General features: G+C 44.6%; 1 protein-coding gene across 3 annotated transcripts in view; it reads left to right on the top strand.

Moving 5' to 3' along the window:
- The window catches only part of MUCL1 (mucin like 1), a 162,126-nt gene that overhangs the window by 78,320 nt on the left and 56,526 nt on the right, over positions 1-27,280 (top strand). Inside the window, exon 1 of one of the 3 annotated variants that reach the window (XM_075577248.1) lies at positions 26,547-26,706. The exons of 1 other annotated variant lie outside the window; for it this stretch is intronic. In XM_075577248.1, coding sequence (XP_075433363.1) covers positions 26,643-26,706 — 64 coding nt within the window. In that variant the 5' untranslated portion in view covers positions 26,547-26,642. Of the gene's footprint in view, positions 1-26,546; positions 26,707-27,280 lie in introns of those variants that run through there. One more of the 3 variants, XM_075577247.1, reaches the window with a different exon arrangement.

The raw sequence follows: 27,280 nt of genomic DNA, 5'->3' as shown, positions 1-27,280 counted from the left end.
TAGCCCTTAATCATTCCCTCCCTCCCCTTCCCACTCCTCCCTCCCCTTCCCACTCCATTCCTCCCGGTCCCCATCTTTATCTACCCTTTTTTCTTTATCTTTTCTATGTTAAAAAAAAAAAATAAGAATAATTTGAAATTAAAAGAATCCAAAGAGATTTATATATAAAAATTACATTGAAATGCAACATACAGAAAATAGTAAAGAAAAAATTGTTATGAAGATAATTGTTTTGGCTAAGATAGATGTATAAATATTGTTCTTTTATAAAAAATTGAACATGTACGTAAGATATTAATTTATTTAAGTAAAATAATAAAATAAATATTGGAAAAAAAAAAAACTAGTAACCTCCTCCCCACCTCAGTTATTAGAAATGGGTGAATTTGCCCCAAATCCATGTCCCGGATTTATTCTCAATGGACTTGGTCGGTTTTAATCCGAGCGGATTCATCAAAAAAACGTTGAAGTATTAGTAGAATCCAATCTGTGGATTCAGTAATGCATTGGAAGATGCTTAAGTATCCACCAGTGGATTGCTGAAACTATAGAATGGGTTCTACATATTGCAAGCACAGGTCCCTGCCCCGTGGAGCTTACAATCTATGTTTTTAGTGCCTAAGGAACAGGGAGATAAGGTGACTTGCCCAAGGTCACAAGGAGTCGATACCAGGAATCGAATCAGGTTCCGCTGCTGCACACTCAGTGCCAGTCAGTGTCTGTACTCACTGAGCCGCTCCTTCTCCCAGGTTCCGCTGCTGCACACTCAGTGCCAGTCAGTGTCTTTACTCACTGAGCCGCTCCTTCTCCCAGGTTCCGCTGCTGCACACTCAGTGCCAGTCAGTGTCTTTATTCACTGAGCCGCTCCTTCTCCCAGGTTCCCCTGCTTCACACTCAGTGCCAGTCAGTGTCTTTACTCACTGAGCCGCTCCTTCTCCCAGGTTCCCCTGCGTCACACTCAGTGCCAGTCAATGTCTGTACTCACTGAGCCGCTCCTTCTCCCAGGTTCCGCTGCTGCACACTCAGTGCCAGTCAGTGTCTTTACTCACTGAGCCGCTCCTTCTCCCAGGTTCCGCTGCTGCACACTCAGTGCCAGTCAGTGTCTTTATTCACTGAGCCGCTCCTTCTCCCAGGTTCCCCTGCTTCACACTCAGTGCCAGTCAGTGTCTTTACTCACTGAGCCGCTCCTTCTCCCAGGTTCCCCTGCGTCACACTCAGTGCCAGTCAGTGTCTGTACTCACTGAGCCGCTCCTTCTCCCAGGTTCCACTGCTGCACACTCAGTGCCAGTCAGTGTCTTTACTCACTGAGCCGCTCCTTCTCCCAGGTTCCCCTGCTTCACACTCAGTGCCAGTCAGTGTCTGTACTCACTGAGCTGCTCCTTCTCCCAGATTCCCCTGCTTCACACTCAGTGCCAGTCAGTGTCTTTACTCACTGAGCCGCTCCTTCTCCCAGGTTCCCCTGCTTCATACTCAGTGCCAGTCAGTGTCTTTACTCACTGAGCCGCTCCTTCTCCCAGGTTCCCCTGCTTCACACTCAGTGCCAGTCAGTGTCTTTACTCACTGAGCCGCTCCTTCTCCCAGGTTCCCCTGCTTCACACACAGTGCCAGTCAGTGTCTTTACTCACTGAGCCGCTCCTTCTCCCAGGCTCCCCTGCTTCACACTCAGTGCCAGTCAGTGTCTTTACTCACTGAGCCGCTCCTTCTCCCAGGTTCCCCTGCTTCACACTCAGTGCCAGTCAGTGTCTTTACTCACTGAGCCCCTCCTTCTCCCAGGTTCCCCTGCTTCACACTCAGTGCCAGTCAGTGACTTTACTCACTGAGCCGCTCCTTCTCCCAGGTTCCCCTGCTTCATACTCAGTGCCAGTCAGTGTCTTTACTCACTGAGTCGCTCCTTCTCCCAGGTTCCCCTGCTTCACACTCAGTGCCAGTCAGTGACTTTACTCACTGAGCCGCTGCTTCTCCCAGGTTCCCCTGCTTCACACTCAGTGCCAGTCAGTGTCTTTACTCACTGAGCCGCTCCTTCTCCCAGGTTCTCCTGCTTCACACTCAGTGCCAGTCAGTGTCTTTACTCACTGAGCCCCTCCTTCTCCCAGGCTGCCCTGCTTCACACTCAGTGCCAGTCAGTGTCTTTACTCACTGAGCCGCTCCTTCTCCCAGGTTCCCCTGCTTCACACTCAGTGCCAGTCAGTGTCTGTACTCACTGAGCTGCTCCTTCTCCCGGGTTCCCCTGCTTCACACTCAGTGCCAGTCAGTGTCTTTACTCACTGAGCCGCTCCTTCTCCCAGGCTACCCTGCTTCACACTCAGTGCCAGTCAGTGTCTTTACTCACTGAGCCGCTCCTTCTCCCAGGTTCCCCTGCGTCACACTCAGTGCCAGTCAGTGTCTGTACTCACTGAGCCGCTCCTTCTCCCAGGTTCCCCTGCTTCATACTCAGTGCCAGTCAGTGTCTTTACTCACTGAGCCGCTCCTTCTCCCAGGTTCCCCTGCTTCACACTCAGTGCCATTCAGTGTCTTTACTCACTTAGCCGCTCCTTCTCCCAGGTTCCCCTGCTTCACACTCAGTGCCAGTCGGTGTCTTTACTCACTGAGCTGCTCCTTCTCCCAGGCTCCCCTGCTTCACACTCAGTGCCAGTCAGTGTCTTTACTCACTGAGCTGCTCCTTCACCCATGTTCCCCTGCTTCAAAAAAAGTGCCTGTCAGTGTCTTTACTCACTGAGCCGCTCCTTCTCCCAGGCTCCCCTGCTTCACACTCAGTGCCAGTCAGTGTCTTTACTCACTGAGCCCCTCCTTCTCCCAGGTTCTCCTGCTTCACACTCAGTGCCAGTCAGTGTCTTTACTCACTGAGCCCCTCCTTCTCCCAGGCTCCCCTGCTTCACACTCAGTGCCAGTCAGTCTCTTTACTCACTGAGCCGCTCCTTCTCCCAGGTTCCCCTGCTTCACACTCAGTGCCAGTCAGTGTCTGTACTCACTGATCTGCTCCTTCTCCCAGGCTCCCCTGCTTCACACTCAGTGCCAGTCAGTGTCTTTACTCACTGAGCTGCTCCTTCTCCCATGTTCCCCTGCTTCACACTCAGTGCCAGTCAGTGTCTTTACTCACTGAGCCGCTCCTTCTCCCAGGCTCCCCTGCTTCACACTCAGTGCCAGTCAGTGTCTTTACTCACTGAGCCCCTCCTTCTCCCAGGTTCTCCTGCTTCACACTCAGTGCCAGTCAGTGTCTTTACTCACTGAGCCCCTCCTTCTCCCAGGCTCCCCTTCTTCACACTCAGTGCCAGTCAGTCTCTTTACTCACTGAGCTGCTCCTTCTCCCATGTTCCCCTGCTTCACACTCAGTGCCAGTCAGTGTCTTTACTCACTGAGCCCCTCCTTCTCCCAGGTTCCCCTGCTTCACACTCAGTGCCAGTCAGTGTCTTTACTCACTGAGCCCCTCCTTCTCCCAGGTTCCCCTGCTTCACACTCAGTGCCAGTCAGTGTCTTTACTCACTGAGCCGCTCCTTCTCCGAGGTTCCCCTGCTTCACACTCAGTGCCAGTCAGTGTCTTTACTCACTGAGCCCCTCCTTCTCCCAGGTTCCCCTGCTTCACACTCAGTGCCAGTCAGTGTCTTTACTCACTGAGCCCCTCCTTCTCCCAGGTTCCCCTGCTTCACACTCAGTGCCAGTCAGTGTCTTTACTCACTGAGCCGCTCCTTCTCCCAGGTTCCCCTGCTTCACACTCAGTGCCAGCCAGTGTCTTTACTCACTGAGCCGCTCCTTCTCCCAGGCTCCCCTGCTTCACACTCAATGCCAATCAGTGTCTTTACTCGCTGAGCCGCTCCTTCTCCCAGGTTCCCCTGCTTCACACTCAGTGCCAGTCAGTGTCTTTACTCGCTGAGCCGCTCCTTCTCCCAGGTTCCCCTGCTTCACACTCAGTGCCAGTCAGTGTCTGTACTCACTGAGCTGCTCCTTCTCCCAGGCTCCCCTGCTTCACACTCAGTGCCAGTCAGTGTCTTTACTCACTGAGCTGCTCCATCTCCCAGGTTCCCCTGCTTCACACTCAGTGCCAGTCAGTGTCTTTACTCACTGAGCCGCTCCTTCTCCCAGGCTCCCCTGCTTCACACTCAGTGCCAGTCAGTGTCTTTACTCACTGAGCCGCTCCTTCTCCCAGGCTCCCCTGCTTCACCCTCAGTGCCAGTCAGTGTCTTTACTCACTGAGCCACTCCTCCCAGGTTCCCCTGCTTCACACTCAGTGCCAGTCAGTGTCTTTACTCGCTGACCCGCTCCTCCCAGGTTCCCCTGCTTCACACTCAGTGCCAGTCAGTGTCTTTACTCACTGAGCCACTCCTCCCAGGTTCCCCTGCTTCACACTCAGTGCCAGTCAGTGTTTTTACTCGCTGACCCGCTCCTTCTCCCAGGCTCCCCTGCTTCACACTCAGTGCCAGTCAGTGTCTTTACTGTCAATGGATTTGGTCGGTTTTAATCTGCGCGGTTTAATCAAAAAACCACCATTGGACACAACCCGTTGAAGTATTAGTAGAATCCAATCCGTGGATTCAGCAATCCATTGGAAGATGCGTAAGAATCCGCAAACGGATTGCTGAATCTGCGTAATGGATTCCACAAATCCTTCCAGGGATTGCGTAATCCGTGGAGCGTAATAATAATAGAAAATCCACAAAACGCAAATCACCTTTTTGAGTATGACCCTCAGAAATACGCGGACCGAAGTTTCCACTGCAGATCAAAATCCGCCAACAAAAAATTGCCAATATTTACCAGGCCCCTACCCCCATAGAAAATGCAAAACAAATATATGATCGCCTGCGCTTCATCCGTGTAAGGAGCATGCAGTTAGGCAAACAAATTGGCCGTACAATTGTGAAAAACAGAAAGTGAATCCCTGCGCTTCTGCCTAATGGGTTAACAATATATGTGAACTAAATATATATACATGGTGTGCATGAGATAAAGGAGACTTTTAGTTACACCCTTTGATCAAATAATGCCCAAACCTGCAACCAAATGCCAAGGTAAGTCTCATAGGCAGGTCCCTTCACTGACTGCAACTAGTGTTATGTGAAAAATGCCCCAAACTCTCCCAAATATCCCCATAACTCACCCTCCGACCCTCAGCGTAACCATCGAACAGTTTGACATCTCATTCTTGGCCAATTGGCCGCATAAAACGGCCATGAAATGACTGATGGGATCGTCATTCCCCTGAGGTAGGCGAATTACGGTTGAGGAGGAGAGAGAGAGAGATACGGTCAGACTGTCTTGCAGGGGAACCAGAGAAATCTCCGGTGGGTCGCCGGGACCTTGCCAGGCATAGCATATCCTCAGGGACGTTTTAAGACCTGCGTAGTCCCCAGGCACTTTTATTTCTTAGAGGCCTGTGTGTCCGATATTTTTACTCATTTTTATGCTAATTTCCTCGTTTGCTTGTTTCTTTCCATACTAGCGATATTTGGCATCGATACTTTTCTTTTCGATATTTAAAGGTATCGATACTTCGAAGGCATTTTAAATGAAAATGTGCTGTTTTCTCTTATTTTGTGATTTTTTTTTTGTTTAGGTATTTATTCAAGTGAAAAATTGTAGACCTCAAAAAGGTTTGTAGGCCTCAGGCACTGTGCCTTGTCGGCCTAGTGTATAAAGTGGCCCTGCATATCCTATAGACTCTCAAGTTCTCCCACCTTCTCTCCACGCGTTCGGCGTGGTGGGCAGTGGTCATTGGGTGGTAATCCCGCGATACCGAGTCGAGCAGCGCGTGGAGACGACGCGTGGAGACGACGCGCTTCGTTGGCACCATGTGATGACTGATTCTGTGCACGGTGGTCGGTCCTGGGACTGCAGAGCAGGGGAAAGGTGTCTGGAGGCAGCAGAAGACATGGCCACCGTCTGGATCCAGATGAAAGCAGAAGAGCACCCAGCACGGAGCCGTCACATTTATTACAGACATCTGGGTCATCATTTTAAGGTAAAATCAGTATATAAAGAAAATCCCAATTATCCATAGCAAATTCAGATTTAATAGGTTCCATTTTGTTTTCTAGATGGGGCAAGAAAGAGAGCCCTGGCACATAGCGAACGGGGACGTGACCAAAGTGCCGAGGCCCCTCATCATGCTCTCTTCAGTATAACTGAGCCACTAATTGAGCCAGCTGTGCTGAAATAGGGATATCCTGAAAACCTGGCCTGCTTGCGGCCCTCGAGGACTGGAGTTGTGCAGGCCTGGCATAGGGCCTTGTCTTTCACATGAGGGTCTGAGAGCAGGAGAAGAGATTCTCACGGCGCTGCCCAGCACGCGATCTCCCTCTGTTGCGCGGCTCTATCATCCACTGGCTATGAGAAGGGTCTGACACAGATTACTGAGCAGCACAGCTGATTTAGAGATTATTATTTTACAATGTATTAAGCTAATGCAGCTGATTATGACAGATCAATTATGATCATTCTTCCTAGTATTGTACAGGTTATTAAGAATTGTAATCAGTGTTAGGACCTGTGAATTATGATCATGCCTTGAAGGGGCTCACAGGTTTACAATACTTTGGCCAAAGTGTTAAACTAAATGACCCCTTTATTCAAGAGATATATAGGTATTTCACTGTGTATTTTTGCCATTGGATGTAGCACTGGGCTCTGTTTGTGTTTGTTTGTAATCTGTATGAAGCTGACAGCCTCGGCAGATAAGGTCCGCTTAGCTAGGATCATCTGTCCATGTAGCATTTAGCACACAGGCAGCTTGACTCCTATTACAGCCTCAACTTGATCTATATGTAAGTTTATCATCGCTCAATGTGCTCATCATCTAGAGATCTCTACTGGGCAAGCAGAACTGCAACATCAGTCAAGTCATCCCCTGCTCCCAATTATCTGGCATCTGTGTTTCTGCCTCTCGCTAACCATTATATAGGGCAATAAAATATATAGGGTCATCTCAAGTTCCTCTGCCCTAGTTCAGAGTGAGACAGATACGAAATGTTTGGCATTATAAAACTCACAATGTCATTTATTAGTCACAATTAGCAGGGCAAAGCTGCAATTAGCTGCTATCAGATACGAAATGGCAAACTATTGTCAGTCACAATTAGCAGGGAATTGCAACGTTTAATTGCTTCAGGATTTACTAACAGGCAATATCAATATACTTACTAATCAGTTAAACTATTTAGTTCCCGATAGCCGCACACACTCTCCTGAGACCCTCATTTTTATTTATTTTAAAGTTTTGAGTGTTATTAATTCACCTGTTGATGTATTAAAGTTATTTTAACACACCGTACAGATACGCTTTTTTCCCCCCCCAAAAGTATCTGTGCTTAAACACCTATCTACCCACCTGGGGTAGATTCATGTCTCTACCGTAGTCTGTATCAAACGCCCTTTTTGACCTATTCCCATCAAGTGTTTGGTTCTCCAAGAGATACATAGGCAGGTGTCCGCACAAGTCTTTATCAAGACTGAGTACACTTAAACCCCCTCTGAGATTGAAAGAGGAGGGCACCTATCAAAAGGAGCTAAGGCTAGGAGGCGTTGGAGGTGAAGTGCTTAACATGCAGGAGTAGTCAGTAGAAGGTTGACCACTCAAAAAAGGAGGAGCAAGGTCTGGGTGCGTTTTTTGTACGGTCATATTGATGTTGGGGGCATGTTGGATTGTGTGGGGGTCATTATCACATCTACGGGAAGTTTGGATCATTTTGTGGGTGGGTAAAGCCCTGCCAGAGTGGGTGGTACAGTATGATATGTTGATCTTGGGAGGAGTTGATTAATTTTGAACGAGCCAGGTGCTGGGTGGTGTCTGGCCAGGGTTATGGGGCCACACCTGGGCAATGTTGGTCCATCAAAAGGTTTGGGGACTCTGTAATGTGGTTGTTAAAATGTTTGTGTGCAACATTATGGTCGACAAAGATGTGGTCGTTAAACCTCCAGTTCAGTATCTGTGGTTATTCTATATTACGAGGGCAAGGTTTGGTTGGGAGGGGAAGGGAGAAGAATGGTGAGGGGAGGCTGGAGGCTACAAGGTCAAGATAGGTTTCCAAGGAAGAGAGAGACCAAAGACAGACGACGAGCATCTGAGTTTAGAGAAGGATGTAAAAGAGATGGTTTGATGGGTCTATCAATGGTTGAAACGGAGAAAGAAAATGGTAGGAATTTGGGGGCACGATGACTATCATTTATGACCAACATGCCATGGATTGTTTGCATATTTCTTTATGCCTTGAAAGCACATGGGTTGTCTCGTGCCTTTATTTGTCCTGATAAAGACATTTTGAGTCGGCATGCTAGGGTGTGATGGCATAAATATAATGGTGTCAGATATTTATATCGAGGTATGTTTGTAATCATGATAATATAGGAGGACATGGTTATTAAGATAACATTATCAGTGTATAGATACTCAGCATCATTACACAGCGCAGCGTGATCATCATCAGTATATAGATACTCATCATCATTATACAGCTCAGCGTGTTTATTATCACTGTATACTGTAGATATTCAGCATTATGAGTGCAGCTTGCTCATTTGCAGTGTATAGATACTCACCATCATTATACAGCGCAGCGTTTTCATCCTCAGTGTATAGTTACTCAGCATCATTATATAGCGCAGTGTGTTCATTATCAGTGTATAGATACTCAGCATGATTCTACAGTGCAGCGTGATCATTATCAGTGTATAGTGATACTCATCATCATTATACAGTGCAGCGTGTTCATTATCAGTGTACAGATTCTCATCATTATTATACAACACAGCGTGTTCATTGTCAGTATATACAGATACTCAGTTCATTATACAGTGCAGCGTATTCATTATAAGTGTATAGATACTCAGCATCAATATATAGCGCAGTCTGTTCATTATCAGTGTATAGATACTCAGGATCACTATACAGCACGGCATGTTCATTATCAGGGCATAGATACTCTGCATCATTATACAGCACGGCGTGTTCATTATCAGTATATAGATACTCTGCATCATTATACAGCGCGGCGTGTTCATTATCAGTATATAGACACTCAGTATAATTATACAGCGCGGCGTGTTCATTATCAGTATATAGACACTCAGTATAATTATACAGCGCGGCGTGTTCATTATCAGTGTATAGATACTCAGCGTCCTTATACAGCGCGGCGTGTTCATTATCAGTATATAGACACTCAGTATAATTATACAGCGCGGCGTGTTCATTATCAGTGTATAAATACTCAGCGTCCTTATACAGTGTGTCGTGATCATTATCAGTGTATAGATACTCTGCATCATTATACAGCGCGGCGTGTTCATTATCAGTATATAGACACTCAGTATAATTATACAGCACGGTGTGTTTACCATCAGTGTAGAGATTCTCAGCACCATTATATAGCACAGTCATTATCAGTGTATAGATACTCAGGATCACTATACAGCACGGCATGTTCATTATCAGTGTATAGATACTCAGGATCACTATACAGCACGGTGTGTTCATTATCAGTGTATAGATACTCAGGATCACTATACAGCGCAGCATGTTCATTATCAGTGTATAGATACTCTGCATCCTTATACAGTGCAACATGTTCATTATCTGTGTATAGATACTCATGATCATTATACATTGCAGCATGTTCATTATCAGTGTATAGATACTTCTTCCCTGTGGTAGCAGGGCTGGGGAAGCTAAGGGTAGGAGGCATTGGGGGTGAAGAGCTTAACATGGAGGAGAGGTCAATAGGAGGATGACCACTCGAAAGTGGCGAGCAGGGTCTGGGTGCGTGTTTGTACTGTCACATTGATGTTGGGGGCATGTTGGATGGTGTGTGAGGGTTATTATCACATCTACGGGAAGTTTAGATCATTTGGTGGGTGGGTAAAACCCTGTCAGAGTGGGTGGTATGATATTTTGATGGTGAGAGACGATTATTAACTTGGAAGGGGCCAGGTGCCCGGCGGTAGCTGGCCAGGGTACGGGGCCACAGCTGGGCTCTTCTGTTTGTCTGTGACAGGCTTGGGGAACACTGTGGTTGCTAAAATGTTTGTGTGTAACATTATGGTCGACAAATCTGTGGCCGTTAAACCTCCAGTTCGGTGTCCGTAGTTATTCCATATTTAGAGGGCAAGGTTTGGTTGGGAGGGGAGGGAGAAGAATGGTGAGGGGAGGCTGGAGGCCACAAGGTCAAGATAGGTTTCCAAGGAAGAGAGAGACCAAAGACAGACGAAGAGCATCTGAGTTTAGAGAAGGATGTAAAAGAGATGGTTTTATGGGTCTATCATTGGTGGTCCCGGAGAAAGAGAATGGTAGGAATTTGGGGGCACGATGACTATAATTTCTGACCACATGCCATGGATTGCTCACATATTTCTTTATGCCTTGATAACCCATGGGTTGTCTCGTGCCTTTATTTGTCATGATAAAGACATTGTGTGTCGGCATGCTAGGGTGTGATGGCATAAATATAATGGTGTCAGATATTTATATTGAGGTATGTTTGTAATCATGATAATATAGGAGGACATGGTTATTAAGATAACATTATCAGTGTATAGATACTCAGTATCATTACACAGTGCAGCGTGATCATCATCAGTGTATAGATATTCAGGATTATGAGTGCAGCTTGCTCATTTGCAGTGTGTAGACACTCACCATCATTATACAGTGCAGCATGTTCATTATCAGTGTATAGATACTTCTTCCCTGTGGTAGCAGGGCTGGGGAAGCTAAGGGTAGGAGGCGTTGGGGGTGAAGAGCTTAACATGGAGGAGAGGTCAATAGGAGGATGACCACTCGAAAGTGCCGAGCAGGGTCTGGGTGCGTGTTTGTACTGTCACATTGATGTTGGGGGCATGTTGGATGGTGTGTGAGGGTTATTATCACATCTTCGGGAAGTTTAGATCATTTGGTGGGTGGGTAAAACCCTGTCAGAGTGGGTGGTATGATATTTTGATGGTGAGAGAAAATGATGTTAAACCTCCAGTTCGGTGTCTGTGATTATTCCATATTTAGAGGGCAAGGTTTGGTTGGGAGGGGAGGGAGAAGAATGGTGAGGGGAGGCTGGAGGCTACAAGGTCAAGATAGGTTTCCAAGGAAGAGAGAGACCAAAGACAGACGACGAGCATCTGAGTTTAGAGAAGGATGTAAAAGAGATGGTTTGATGGGTCTATCAATGGTTGAAACGGAGAAAGAAAATGGTAGGAATTTGGGGGCACGATGACTATCATTTATGACCAACATGCCATGGATTGTTTGCATATTTCTTTATGCCTTGAAAGCACATGGGTTGTCTCGTGCCTTTATTTGTCCTGATAAAGACATTTTGAGTCGGCATGCTAGGGTGTGATGGCATAAATATAATGGTGTCAGATATTTATATCGAGGTATGTTTGTAATCATGATAATATAGGAGGACATGGTTATTAAGATAACATTATCAGTGTATAGATACTCAGCATCATTACACAGCGCAGCGTGATCATCATCAGTATATAGATACTCATCATCATTATACAGCTCAGCGTGTTTATTATCACTGTATACTGTAGATATTCAGCATTATGAGTGCAGCTTGCTCATTTGCAGTGTATAGATACTCACCATCATTATACAGCGCAGCGTTTTCATCCTCAGTGTATAGTTACTCAGCATCATTATATAGCGCAGTGTGTTCATTATCAGTGTATAGATACTCAGCATGATTCTACAGTGCAGCGTGATCATTATCAGTGTATAGTGATACTCATCATCATTATACAGTGCAGCGTGTTCATTATCAGTGTACAGATTCTCATCATTATTATACAACACAGCGTGTTCATTGTCAGTATATACAGATACTCAGTTCATTATACAGTGCAGCGTATTCATTATAAGTGTATAGATACTCAGCATCAATATATAGCGCAGTCTGTTCATTATCAGTGTATAGATACTCAGGATCACTATACAGCACGGCATGTTCATTATCAGGGCATAGATACTCTGCATCATTATACAGCACGGCGTGTTCATTATCAGTATATAGATACTCTGCATCATTATACAGCGCGGCGTGTTCATTATCAGTATATAGACACTCAGTATAATTATACAGCGCGGCGTGTTCATTATCAGTATATAGACACTCAGTATAATTATACAGCGCGGCGTGTTCATTATCAGTGTATAGATACTCAGCGTCCTTATACAGCGCGGCGTGTTCATTATCAGTATATAGACACTCAGTATAATTATACAGCGCGGCGTGTTCATTATCAGTGTATAAATACTCAGCGTCCTTATACAGTGTGTCGTGATCATTATCAGTGTATAGATACTCTGCATCATTATACAGCGCGGCGTGTTCATTATCAGTATATAGACACTCAGTATAATTATACAGCACGGTGTGTTTACCATCAGTGTAGAGATTCTCAGCACCATTATATAGCACAGTCATTATCAGTGTATAGATACTCAGGATCACTATACAGCACGGCATGTTCATTATCAGTGTATAGATACTCAGGATCACTATACAGCACGGTGTGTTCATTATCAGTGTATAGATACTCAGGATCACTATACAGCGCAGCATGTTCATTATCAGTGTATAGATACTCTGCATCCTTATACAGTGCAACATGTTCATTATCTGTGTATAGATACTCATGATCATTATACATTGCAGCATGTTCATTATCAGTGTATAGATACTTCTTCCCTGTGGTAGCAGGGCTGGGGAAGCTAAGGGTAGGAGGCATTGGGGGTGAAGAGCTTAACATGGAGGAGAGGTCAATAGGAGGATGACCACTCGAAAGTGGCGAGCAGGGTCTGGGTGCGTGTTTGTACTGTCACATTGATGTTGGGGGCATGTTGGATGGTGTGTGAGGGTTATTATCACATCTACGGGAAGTTTAGATCATTTGGTGGGTGGGTAAAACCCTGTCAGAGTGGGTGGTATGATATTTTGATGGTGAGAGACGATTATTAACTTGGAAGGGGCCAGGTGCCCGGCGGTAGCTGGCCAGGGTACGGGGCCACAGCTGGGCTCTTCTGTTTGTCTGTGACAGGCTTGGGGAACACTGTGGTTGCTAAAATGTTTGTGTGTAACATTATGGTCGACAAATCTGTGGCCGTTAAACCTCCAGTTCGGTGTCCGTAGTTATTCCATATTTAGAGGGCAAGGTTTGGTTGGGAGGGGAGGGAGAAGAATGGTGAGGGGAGGCTGGAGGCCACAAGGTCAAGATAGGTTTCCAAGGAAGAGAGAGACCAAAGACAGACGAAGAGCATCTGAGTTTAGAGAAGGATGTAAAAGAGATGGTTTTATGGGTCTATCATTGGTGGTCCCGGAGAAAGAGAATGGTAGGAATTTGGGGGCACGATGACTATAATTTCTGACCACATGCCATGGATTGCTCACATATTTCTTTATGCCTTGATAACCCATGGGTTGTCTCGTGCCTTTATTTGTCATGATAAAGACATTGTGTGTCGGCATGCTAGGGTGTGATGGCATAAATATAATGGTGTCAGATATTTATATTGAGGTATGTTTGTAATCATGATAATATAGGAGGACATGGTTATTAAGATAACATTATCAGTGTATAGATACTCAGTATCATTACACAGTGCAGCGTGATCATCATCAGTGTATAGATATTCAGGATTATGAGTGCAGCTTGCTCATTTGCAGTGTGTAGACACTCACCATCATTATACAGTGCAGCATGTTCATTATCAGTGTATAGATACTTCTTCCCTGTGGTAGCAGGGCTGGGGAAGCTAAGGGTAGGAGGCGTTGGGGGTGAAGAGCTTAACATGGAGGAGAGGTCAATAGGAGGATGACCACTCGAAAGTGCCGAGCAGGGTCTGGGTGCGTGTTTGTACTGTCACATTGATGTTGGGGGCATGTTGGATGGTGTGTGAGGGTTATTATCACATCTTCGGGAAGTTTAGATCATTTGGTGGGTGGGTAAAACCCTGTCAGAGTGGGTGGTATGATATTTTGATGGTGAGAGAAAATGATGTTAAACCTCCAGTTCGGTGTCTGTGATTATTCCATATTTAGAGGGCAAGGTTTGGTTGGGAGGGGAGGGAGAAGAATGGTGAGGGGAGGCTGGAGGCTACAAGGTCAAGATAGGTTTCCAAGGAAGAGAGAGACCAAAGACAGACGACGAGCATCTGAGTTTAGAGAAGGATGTAAAAGAGATGGTTTGATGGGTCTATCAATGGTTGAAACGGAGAAAGAAAATGGTAGGAATTTGGGGGCACGATGACTATCATTTATGACCAACATGCCATGGATTGTTTGCATATTTCTTTATGCCTTGAAAGCACATGGGTTGTCTCGTGCCTTTATTTGTCCTGATAAAGACATTTTGAGTCGGCATGCTAGGGTGTGATGGCATAAATATAATGGTGTCAGATATTTATATCGAGGTATGTTTGTAATCATGATAATATAGGAGGACATGGTTATTAAGATAACATTATCAGTGTATAGATACTCAGCATCATTACACAGCGCAGCGTGATCATCATCAGTATATAGATACTCATCATCATTATACAGCTCAGCGTGTTTATTATCACTGTATACTGTAGATATTCAGCATTATGAGTGCAGCTTGCTCATTTGCAGTGTATAGATACTCACCATCATTATACAGCGCAGCGTTTTCATCCTCAGTGTATAGTTACTCAGCATCATTATATAGCGCAGTGTGTTCATTATCAGTGTATAGATACTCAGCATGATTCTACAGTGCAGCGTGATCATTATCAGTGTATAGTGATACTCATCATCATTATACAGTGCAGCGTGTTCATTATCAGTGTACAGATTCTCATCATTATTATACAACACAGCGTGTTCATTGTCAGTATATACAGATACTCAGTTCATTATACAGTGCAGCGTATTCATTATAAGTGTATAGATACTCAGCATCAATATATAGCGCAGTCTGTTCATTATCAGTGTATAGATACTCAGGATCACTATACAGCACGGCATGTTCATTATCAGGGCATAGATACTCTGCATCATTATACAGCACGGCGTGTTCATTATCAGTATATAGATACTCTGCATCATTATACAGCGCGGCGTGTTCATTATCAGTATATAGACACTCAGTATAATTATACAGCGCGGCGTGTTCATTATCAGTATATAGACACTCAGTATAATTATACAGCGCGGCGTGTTCATTATCAGTGTATAGATACTCAGCGTCCTTATACAGCGCGGCGTGTTCATTATCAGTATATAGACACTCAGTATAATTATACAGCGCGGCGTGTTCATTATCAGTGTATAAATACTCAGCGTCCTTATACAGTGTGTCGTGATCATTATCAGTGTATAGATACTCTGCATCATTATACAGCGCGGCGTGTTCATTATCAGTATATAGACACTCAGTATAATTATACAGCACGGTGTGTTTACCATCAGTGTAGAGATTCTCAGCACCATTATATAGCACAGTCATTATCAGTGTATAGATACTCAGGATCACTATACAGCACGGCATGTTCATTATCAGTGTATAGATACTCAGGATCACTATACAGCACGGTGTGTTCATTATCAGTGTATAGATACTCAGGATCACTATACAGCGCAGCATGTTCATTATCAGTGTATAGATACTCTGCATCCTTATACAGTGCAACATGTTCATTATCTGTGTATAGATACTCATGATCATTATACATTGCAGCATGTTCATTATCAGTGTATAGATACTTCTTCCCTGTGGTAGCAGGGCTGGGGAAGCTAAGGGTAGGAGGCATTGGGGGTGAAGAGCTTAACATGGAGGAGAGGTCAATAGGAGGATGACCACTCGAAAGTGGCGAGCAGGGTCTGGGTGCGTGTTTGTACTGTCACATTGATGTTGGGGGCATGTTGGATGGTGTGTGAGGGTTATTATCACATCTACGGGAAGTTTAGATCATTTGGTGGGTGGGTAAAACCCTGTCAGAGTGGGTGGTATGATATTTTGATGGTGAGAGACGATTATTAACTTGGAAGGGGCCAGGTGCCCGGCGGTAGCTGGCCAGGGTACGGGGCCACAGCTGGGCTCTTCTGTTTGTCTGTGACAGGCTTGGGGAACACTGTGGTTGCTAAAATGTTTGTGTGTAACATTATGGTCGACAAATCTGTGGCCGTTAAACCTCAAGTTCGGTGTCCGTAGTTATTCCATATTTAGAGGGCAAGGTTTGGTTGGGAGGGGAGGGAGAAGAATGGTGAGGGGAGGCTGGAGGCCACAAGGTCAAGATAGGTTTCCAAGGACGAGAGAGACCAAAGACAGACGAAGAGCATCTGAGTTTAGAGAAGGATGTAAAAGAGATGGTTTTATGGGTCTATCATTGGTGGTCCCGGAGAAAGAGAATGGTAGGAATTTGGGGGCACGATGACTATAATTTCTGACCACATGCCATGGATTGCTCACATATTTCTTTATGCCTTGATAACCCATGGGTTGTCTCGTGCCTTTATTTGTCATGATAAAGACATTGTGTGTCGGCATGCTAGGGTGTGATGGCATAAATATAATGGTGTCAGATATTTATATCGAGGTATGTTTGTAATCATGATAATATAGGAGGACATGGTTATTAAGATAACATTATCAGTGTATAGATACTCAGTATCATTACACAGTGCAGCGTGATCATCATCAGTGTATAGATATTCAGGATTATGAGTGCAGCTTGCTCATTTGCAGTGTGTAGACACTCACCATCATTATACAGTGCAGCATGTTCATTATCAGTGTATAGATACTTCTTCCCTGTGGTAGCAGGGCTGGGGAAGCTAAGGGTAGGAGGCGTTGGGGGTGAAGAGCTTAACATGGAGGAGAGGTCAATAGGAGGATGACCACTCGAAAGTGCCGAGCAGGGTCTGGGTGCGTGTTTGTACTGTCACATTGATGTTGGGGGCATGTTGGATGGTGTGTGAGGGTTATTATCACATCTACGGGAAGTTTAGATCATTTGGTGGGTGGGTAAAACCCTGTCAGAGTGGGTGGTATGATATTTTGATGGTGAGAGAAAATGATGTTAAACCTCCAGTTCGGTGTCTGTGATTATTCCATATTTAGAGGGCAAGGTTTGGTTGGGAGGGGAGGGAGAAGAATGGTGAGGGGAGGCTGGAGGCTACAAGGTCAAGATAGGTTTCCAAGGAAGAGAGAGACCAAAGACAGATAAAGAGCATCTGAGTTTAGAGAAGGATGTAAAAGAGATGGTTTGATGGATCTATCAATGGTTGTCACGGAGAAAGAAAATGGTAGGAATTTGGGGGCACGATGACTATCATTTTCAGTATTACCAACATGCCATGGATTGCTCGCATATTTCTTTATGCCTTGAAAGCACATGGGTTGTCTCGTGCCCTTATTTGTCAGGAGAAAGACATTGTGAGTCGGCATGCTAGGGTGTGATGGCATAAATATAATGGTGTCAGATATTTATATCGAGGTATGTTTGTAATCATGATAATATAGGAGGACATGGTTATCACGATAACATTATCAGTGTATAGATACTCGGCATCATTACACAGCGCAGCGTGATCATCATCAGTGTATAGATACTCATCATCATTACATTGTGCGGCGTGTTCATTATCAGTGTAGATACTCAGCATAATTATACAGCGTGGCGTGTTCATTATCAGTGAATAGATACTCAGCATGATTATTCAGCGTGGCATGTTCATTGTCAGTGTATATACTGTATACACAGCATCATTATACACCACAGCGTGTTCATTATTAGTGAATAGGTTGCCTGCATCTTTATACAGCGTGGCGTGTTCATTGACAGTGTATAGATACTCAGCATCAATATACAGCGCAGCATGTTCATTATCAGTCTGTAGAGATACTCAGTTTCATTATACAGTGCAGCGTATTCATTATCAGTGTATAGATACTCAGCATAATTATACTTTACAGCGTGTTCATTATCAGCGTATAAATTCTCAGCATCATTATGATAGATCTGTTATTAAGTCCCAGTCTGAATACACCTTTGGCTGAACTTGGAAAACCAGATTCCCGGCATGTGGATAATCCAGTATTAGGTCTTCTCATATATGACTTCACTTAGGGAGCACTTGTTATAGGATCAAGAATTCATGGCACCTTCTCTTATCTCATTGGGAAGATATTTCCATGTGTGTCTCCAGGGTTAAACTTGTCCTACAGTTTGCAATGACGGGGGCTCAATGCCCCCAGTTTTGGGCCATTAGGATACACCCTCCTCTCCCTGATGAACAGGGAGCCGAGACATTGCTGCCGTGGACCGGTGCCTCTCCCTGCTACTTCTGCTCAGCCAAAAATGTACCGCCCCACGTGGAATCAAGCACGGACAAGCGGGGGCATGGAGAAACCCCTACCAACCGCTCAAACTTCTCTTCTCCCTGTGCCCCATGAAGAGAGAGAGGTACAGCCCCCCCCCTCCTCCCTAAGTCATCAATTCCCCCTCAGGTCACCCATTCCCTCTACCAGGTCTCCCACTCCACTCCCAGGTCACCCACTCACTCCTAATGTAAACCACTACTTTCCCAGGTCTCCCACTCTCCTCCTAGGTAAATAACCACCCTCACATGTTACCCAGTCTCCTCTAAAGTTACTGACTTACCCCCATGTCACACACATCCCTCCCAGGTCAAACACTTCCTTCCCAGGTCACTCACTCATCCCCATGCCACACACTCACCCCCCAAGATCACCCACTCACCCCTATAACACCCACTCCCCTCTACGGTCAATCACTTCCTCCCCAGGTCACTAATTCACCCCCATCGACCCACTCCCCTCCCAGGTCATCCACTGACTCCCCTCACAGGTCAACAACGTCCTTCACAGGTTACTCACTCACCCCCATGTCACACTCTCCCCCTTCCAGGTCATCCAATCCCCTCTCAGGTCAACCACTTCTTTCCCAGGTCACCTATTTCCCTCCCGTCGCCCACTTCCCCCTACATTTTACCCTCTCCCCTCCATGTTGCTCCCCCCAGCAGTGTCACACCCCATATGCAACTCCCTCCCGCGCCACTCTCCCTATGTCACTGACTCGCTCTCCCCATATCTCTAACACTGTGACACCCCCATGCCACTTATATCCCCTGTGTCATCCACTTTCTCCCCTTCTACGTCATACAATTAACGATGAGATAAGATGCATTTGTCTACATCTGTTTATATAATATATATGAGGTTATGGTGGGTAAAAAAGTGACAAAAACCCTCCACAGTAAAGCATATAGCAACTGTAAATATTACTGTATGTTCATTTGCATGTCTTAGACAGGTCTGCAACCCTGTCTTTCCCCATTATCGCCCAGCACACAGCGTTTCCACTGCAGCAAGGGATTCTGGGAAATGACATGCAAATGAGCACACAGAGCCACCTTTTATCTCAAGCTCCTATTACAGAGCAACACTTAAGCCAATGCATGCTGCTTTAAACACAGCTTTTATTATATATTCAGCCTGTGCTCCCGTATGGAGGTGAAAATCGGACACTACTGTACATGCGAAGATAATTCACAAGCTTCAGACAATGCCAAAAAGTATGGAGAGATGTATGCTGGGTGTTACCCAAAGAGACAGGAAAAATAATGAAAAGGTTCAAAACCAAACAAACGTCTTTGAGATTAAAATGTCGGAGGGTCGGACATATCGCAAGAAGAAATGACCATCGCTGGCCAAAGAGGGAACTCAACTGGATTCCAACAGAGATTGGGATCAGGGAATGTGTTGTAGCAACGTGGAGAAGAGAGGCTGTAACTGCAGGACCTGGGAGATCATTGGGGAGGTCTCATCCAGCAGTGGGGAGACACAGGCTGAAGATGGTGATATATATTTTTATGTATGTGGAGAAGAGAGGCTGTACCCGCAGTACCTGGGAGATTATTGGGGAGGTCTCATCCAGCAGCGGGAAGACACGGGTTGAAGATGGTGATATATATTTATATGTACGTGGGGAAGAGCGGCTGTAACCGCAGTACCTGGGAGATCATTGGGGAGGGTACATCCAGCAGTGGGGAGACATGGGCTGAAGGCGGTGATATATATTTATATGTACGTGGAGAAGAGCGGCTGTAACCGCAGTACCTGGGAGATCATTGGGGAGGGCACATCCAGCAGCGGGGAGACAAGATTGAAGATGGTGATAAATATTTATATGTACGTGGAGAAGAGAGGCTGTAACCGCAGTACCTGGGAGATCATTTGGGAGGCTCCATCCAGCAGTGAGGAGACACGGGCTAAAGATGGGGATATATATTTATATATGCGTGGAGAAGAGAAGCTGTAACCGCAGTACCTGGGAGATAATTGGGGAGGCTTCATCCAGCAGTGAGGAGACATGGGCTGAAGATGGGGATATATATTTATATGTACGTGGAGAGGAGAGGCTGTAACCGTAGTACCTGGGAGATCATTGGGGAGGCCTCATCAAGCAGTGGGGAGATACAGGCTGAAGATGGTGAAATATATTTATACTTAAGTGAAGAAGAGAGGCTGTAATGCTGTACCTGGGAGATCATTGGGGAGGCCTCATCCAGCAGTGAGGAGACACGGGCTGCAGGTGGTGATATATATTTATATGTTCGTGAAGAAGAGAGGCTGTAACTGCAGTACCTGGGAGATCATTGGGGAGGCCTCATCCAGCAGTGGGGAGACACGGGCTGAAAATGGGGATATGTATTTATATGTACGTGGAGAAGAGAGGCTGTAACCACAGTACCTGGGAGATCATTGCGGAGGCCTCATCCTGCAGTGGGGAGACACGGGCTGAAGGTGGGATATATATTTATATGTATGTGGAGAAGAGAGGCTGTAACCACAGTACCTGGGAGATCATTGCGGAGGCCTCATCCAGCAGTGGGGAGACACGGGCTGAAGATGGTGATATATATTTATATGTATGTGGAGAAGAGAGGCTGTAACCGCAGTACCAGGGAGATCATTGGGGAGGCCTCATCCAGTAGTGGGGAGACACGGGCTGAAGATGGTGATATATATTTATATGAATGTGGAGAAGAGAGGCAGGACAAGACAGTCCAACATTGTGCGTCACCCAATTCATATTTCCTTCCTAATGCCATCCATCATTTCATTCATACTTCCTTAATATCAGGTACTGATTAGTTGGGTCAAAAAGTCTAAACCTATACTTATGCCGTTAAGAAGATATACACGTTTTTATTGCAACCTATCCCATAAAATGTACCAATTGAATGTACGTTTATGAGGTTTTATGGGATTGATAATAATTATTGCTATTTTTTTTAATTATTATTAGTGACAACAATAACAGATTATGATTTATGGGGTTAGGACCAGAAATGTACTAGTTTTCCCATAGAGAATATCAAACTAGTTAAAGGGATAGGCATTCCAGAGGCCTGTTATTGTATTATGCAGATGATATAAGGAGCGTACGATCCGGTAGGAGCAAAGGGAGGACCCAGATAACAAAAGTATACATTTTTTGAGTCAGCAAGACATTAAAATCCATCGCGTTTCGAACGTGTTTGCGTTCTTTATCAAGGATAAACATACAATGAAAATCAGTCCTTATAAATACCCTTCTTACCTGTATCCCGTTTGCGCCAAAAGAACATGCGTCATGACTCATTTATTTTGGATGCTATTTTGTTTCTTCTTACATCCAACTTTTTCACTTTTAATCACAAATGTTATTTACAATTAATTGGCACAGCTATGGGCACGAGCTTTGCACCGTCATATGCAAATCTCTTTATGGGGTGGTGGGAGTCACAGTTTATTTTTCTTGCATGAACATTTTCCGTAAAAAATATTATTTTTTACAAAAGATTTGTGGATGATTTGATTTTTATTTGGAAAGGGGATGTTATTACACTACACTCTTTTGTTAATTATTTAAATAATAACAATTGTTATCTTAAATTCACTCATAACTTTCACCCACACCATATTGAGTTTCTGGATCTTCAATCATTTGTAGATATTAATAAAGTCATCCAAACAGAAGTTTTCAGGAAAAAGAACTCAAGGGATACGTTCCTGAGGGCGGACAGCTGCCACCCACCACAGGTTATCCGGGCTATCCCTAAGGGGCAGTTCCTCAGGCTGAGAAGGAATTGCTCAACATTGAAGTGTTTTCTCTCTCAGTCTGAGGAATTAGCCCAGAGATTTCTGGATAGGGCATACCCTGTGAAAGGCATCACTGAGGCATTCGAGAGTGCTCTAAATACAGAGAGAACATCTTTATTACCCACTCGAGATTATAGATGTATGCTTCCTGACCCATGTATTGGTGCTCATGGGAGGAGTGGTTTAGATTTAAAAAAAAGGGGACACAAAAGATTTGATGGCAATTGTTCACTTTTCATTTCACAATATAATAAACAAAGTGGGAACATCAGAGCCATCATTTCCAAACATTGGAATGTTTTGAGCAGGTACATCGGGTCAGGTCCAAAATTTGTATTTTGCAGGGCGAAAACTATGGGTTCTTATATTTCCCCTAATGATCTTAGGGCTTCTCATATGGGTAAAAAATCTTTTTCCACTAAAGGTTCCTTCCAATGTGGTTCATGTAGTGTATGTGGACACATGAAACCTTCTACCTTTTTTCTTGATTGTTCCCCATATTTGGATGGCACGCAGACAGACAACAGTGTAAAGAATTATCATATTGATGGTTTCATAAGTTGTAAATGTCAATTTGGGGTGTACCTCATTACAGGCGGTTGTGGAAAAAGATATGTTGGGAGGACTATTAGAGCACTTAAAATCAGAATCCAAGAGCACTTAAGACTAATAAGATTAGGGGACCTTAACCACCCAGTGTCCAAGCACTTCTCTGAATGTCGGCAGGGAGGTGTTAGGATTTTTTCATTTTTAGGTATTGAATTAGTTCTTAATAAATTGAGAGGTGTGGCCATGTCAATTTGTTGAACCTAAGGGAGGCATATTGGATTTTTATTCTCAGAACACGCCATCCTGTTGGTTTAAATATTGAATGGCATTTGGGCCACTTTCTCTGATTGTTATGTTCCCTAGTCCTTTTGTATATTTCAGTACTCACTATATAATATGCAGAATTATGTCCTTTGAGTCCTTAAACATATTCATCATGACACAATAACCTGTGATTTTATTATCATCTATATACCTTAAAGAATGTTATATCATGTTATGCTGATGTATCATCATTTATCAAGCTGCTAATACTTTGTTAGGATTATAGCACTATGATTCATATGTCTATGTCTTTCATGTATTTATTTACTTAGGCATTTTGTTAAGATATTTGTTTATTCTGTTTTTCTTCATATATTCCTTTTTTTTGGTGCTTCATTTACAGTTCTTGTTATTGTTTTTAATTGTCATATTTTGTCACTTATTTTTTTCTTTTCTCCCTTTCTCTTGTCCCTTCTCTTTCTTTTTCTTTTTGTTCCCCCCCCCCCCTCTCTTCCCCCTCATCTCCTCCCACCCCCCTTTTTCTCTCTTGGTTTTTAGGTTGGGGACAATAATGATTTTGTTACGTCGTTATGCCTTTTGTTCCTCTATGCTTTCCGTTGGTTCTCTTTTGCCCATGGTTATTTTAGTTTCATTGCCCTTTCTTGCCGCCTCTTCTGCCCTTAGACTGCTTCTGACGTCTTGGTTGCTCGCACTAGCGCGGACTCTCATGCACGGACGTCATGACGTCATTCATTAGGCATGTTCTTTTGGCGCAAACGGGATACAGGTAAGAAGGGTATTTAAAAGAAATGATTTTCATTGTATGTTTATCCTTGATAAAGAACGCTAACGCGTTCGAATCGTGTTGGATTTTAATGTCTTGATGACTCAATAAATGTATACTTTTGTTACCTGGGTCCTCCCTTTGCTCCTACCGGATCGCGCGCTCCTTATATCATCTGCATACCGTATACTTCACTTTGGAATCAGAATATCCATCCAGCCACACCAGGAATTGTGAGTAATTATTTTGTTTTTGCTACAGGGATACCCCCCAATGAGATTGATGGTGAGGGTTCTTCATTGCTTCCCACTACCTGTCTTCAGGGGGTGTTTACCAATAATTGTTGGCTATATTACTTACTTACACGTCTTATTAATCCTGACATTATTTTCCTTGGATGGTGGTTTTTGGTGTTATTGAACATTCTACTTGGCATTGAGCGCTCCTCAACCTCCTATCTGTTATTCTATTAAAAAGATATTTCTATGTGCCACCCCATCCGTAGCATCAGTTATAGGGTCAGGGGACTGACTAGTTATAGGATTGCAGATCCTATGAATGTACCATATCAGATGCTATTAAGAAGATATTTCTTTGTGTCTAAGGGTCAGTTCCATGTAGGACCAAAGTAACATTTTTAATGGGTTTAAGGGTCAGTCCCACGGAGGAGCAAAGTGGCCTAATGACAGTGATGGGTTTAATGGGTTAAAGGATAGAAGAATGATAAATTGCTGCACACTATTATAATCATAAAAAAGGAGATACAACTACCGGTGCTCTCGGTTCAGGATTCTCTGTATCAATCCAGGGTATAAAGAAGGGAAGAAAATCAGGGCTCCACGGATTTGCTCAATAAGGTTATTGGAGCAAATCCGTGGAGCCTTGATTTTCTTCCCTAATGGGTTAAAGGGTCAGTCCCAGGTAGGAGCAAAGTGACCTAATGACAGGGGCGTGTTTTTAACGGGTTAAAGGGACAGTCCCACGTAAGAGAAAAGAGCCCCAATAACAGTGATGTGCTTAATGGGTTAAAGGACCAGTCTCAAATGGGAGCAAAGTGACCCAATGAAAGGGACATGTTTAATGACAAAGGTCTGTACTTTTATTAGCAGGTGCGCCCATTAGGTTTTAAGCATGCAATTAAACAGGACAGAGCAGCATAATTCAATTGTTGTCTAATTGCTGTGAAACTTTATTTGAAAATGATACGCGTAATTAGAAACAATACATATGAACACGGGGGAGTTAATACAAAATATTGTGGAGGTCACCAAAATAGGTTGATATTCCTCGTTGCTTTAATAATACGTACCTTAAATATATAATCATACAGTATGTTAGAAAGACAAATGTGTGTGCATATATGTGTATACTCTGCTGCCTAGTATACTAATCAGTATTTTGTAATTGCTGTTACGATTTGCATCTGTTAATAGTTATATTTGTGTTAGAATTAGGCTGCGTCCAGGGTTGCAGCAGCCGTGCGGAGGCGCGCTGAGGCTGAGGGAAAGCGGGTGCTTTCCCTGGCCTTGGTAAGCGCGCCATCCGTGGGCGTGTCGGGGGGCGGGCCAGTGACATCATCACAGAGCTGGTTCGCCCTCATTGGGCGAACCGCTCACGTGACCGGCCCTGCGCTCCCGTGAGCGCTTAAAACAAAAAAATTTCTAAGACACACGCTTCCGCTCGCCTGCGGAAGCGTGCGCGAGCTCCTGCTAAAGCCGCTCTCATTGCAGCTGCAGGGGCTCACTGGTAAGTGTAAGCGCGCCTCAGCACGGGTCAGCGCCTAAGTGCTGACCATGCCCGAGGCCTTAGGCTAAGGCCCCCGGATGCAGCTTCTCCTTGTGCCGGGAGACTGCCTGTACGACTACGGCTCCAGTCACTGCGTGCACCAGTTTCAGCCGCCGGCCTGTGGTTTGCGCTTCAGGAGATCGCGAAGGGAGGGGCGTGGCGGGGGCGCGGCCATGACGTCACTCGGCTGGTTCATCGCGCATTGTGCCAGGGCGCACAGGCGGCTACTGGGGCCGTACCGTGTGTGTGCCATGCACGCCGTCTCCGCTGAGGCCAACGGGGACAAAGCCTGAGGAACTGGATGATGCTACAGGGTTAATACTATTCTAGTCTATCCTAAACTCAGGCCCACACCCACCCCCCCCTCTCCTTGTTTTCCTTTTTGGATTTTGGGCCCCGCTGGTCCCACTAGGTTTCCATGAGAGGGGTTCAGCGAGTGAGTTTTCTAGAGGTCACCTCAAGTTATAAATATGCTCACTGCCGTATCACGGTTGGTCTTCTTGATAAAGGCTCCATTGGGAGCCGGAACTTTGAGAAATACATTTCCCCTTCGGATCTTGGAGAGCGTGTACTGTTTTCTTCTATCAGACGTGCTGCCTTGCTGATACCTGGACAGTTTGCACCCTACTACCACCCGTACCTACATATATGTGAGTGCTTGGATTCTTGATAGAGGAGAGAGGAGAGAGAGAGAGGAGAGAGAGAGAGAGAGAGGAGAGAGAGAGAGAGAGAGAGAGAGAGAGAGAGAGAGAGAGAGAGAGAGAGAGAGAGAGAGAGACGGATGAATAGATACATGATAGATGGTTTAGCTATCCCATTCCTAATGTACACAGAAACCCAAATGGAACTTGCAATTAATCACCTCTTGTGAAATATAGGGCAAAGTTTATAGAATTGTAATTGTTCCCGGGATGTCCCTGCCAATACTTCACAACAACAAATTATTTAAGTCACAGGAGCAGCCGAAATGATTAACACGTGAACATTTGGAAAACTGGGAGGCGGTGGTTAAGAAAAACGTACTGTGGGTTTGGTTCATGGGATCCTCCTCCTATCATTGAGTATAAGAACCCTACATTTTCCCACTCTCCTTATTCCAACTCAACGTCAAGTCCTGTGGCCTAAAATCAGTTCTAGCATCAAGATGGTTGGTAAATTTGTGTCTCGAGGGCTGGTGCTCCTGATGTTTCTCTCCTTACACTCAACAGGTGAGTTTGGGAGGCTTTTGGGGTCTTGCTATTAGAGGTCAATGGGTAGATTTATATGACCAGTGGATAGGGTTTCATATGGGCGAGGATACCCCTTTTTTCCATGGGATAGAACAAAGCAGTAGAGATGAGAGTCTCTGGAATCAGTGCATCAGAGTTTAGGATTAATATTGTAACAACATATTTATTCTTCTTAAAGCTGCAGTTCAAGCTCCCGTTTCTTTTAGTTTTTTTTTTTACTTCAGTAGTTTCATGTGGGCAATCTCTACTTACCTAAAGAACTGTATAGCTGCCGGTCAATTCGTTCTCCGTCTATTGATCGGTGAAATTTGGCGACATCTTTAGATCTGGGGAATGTACATGGTTGCTATAGGAACAAACATGCAGGTTAAAATAGAATATAAGAAAATTGGTCTTTCATAGTTGTTGTTTTTTAAAACAGAAAATGCTAAAAGTATTTTTTTTCTTACTACAGAACTGATTTATTAAAAAAAAAAACACACACATGCAGTATATTGCTTCAACTGAAGCTTTAGTGTCTTTGAGTAGAAGACAGATAATAACAGCAGTGAGT

The sequence above is a fragment of the Ascaphus truei genome, chromosome 20 (genome assembly GCF_040206685.1).
Source record: "Ascaphus truei isolate aAscTru1 chromosome 20, aAscTru1.hap1, whole genome shotgun sequence".
Classification (NCBI taxonomy): Eukaryota; Metazoa; Chordata; class Amphibia; order Anura; family Ascaphidae; genus Ascaphus; species Ascaphus truei.
The sequence above is the reverse complement of the archived record's forward strand: the minus strand, read 5'-3'. Positions and strand labels throughout refer to the sequence as shown.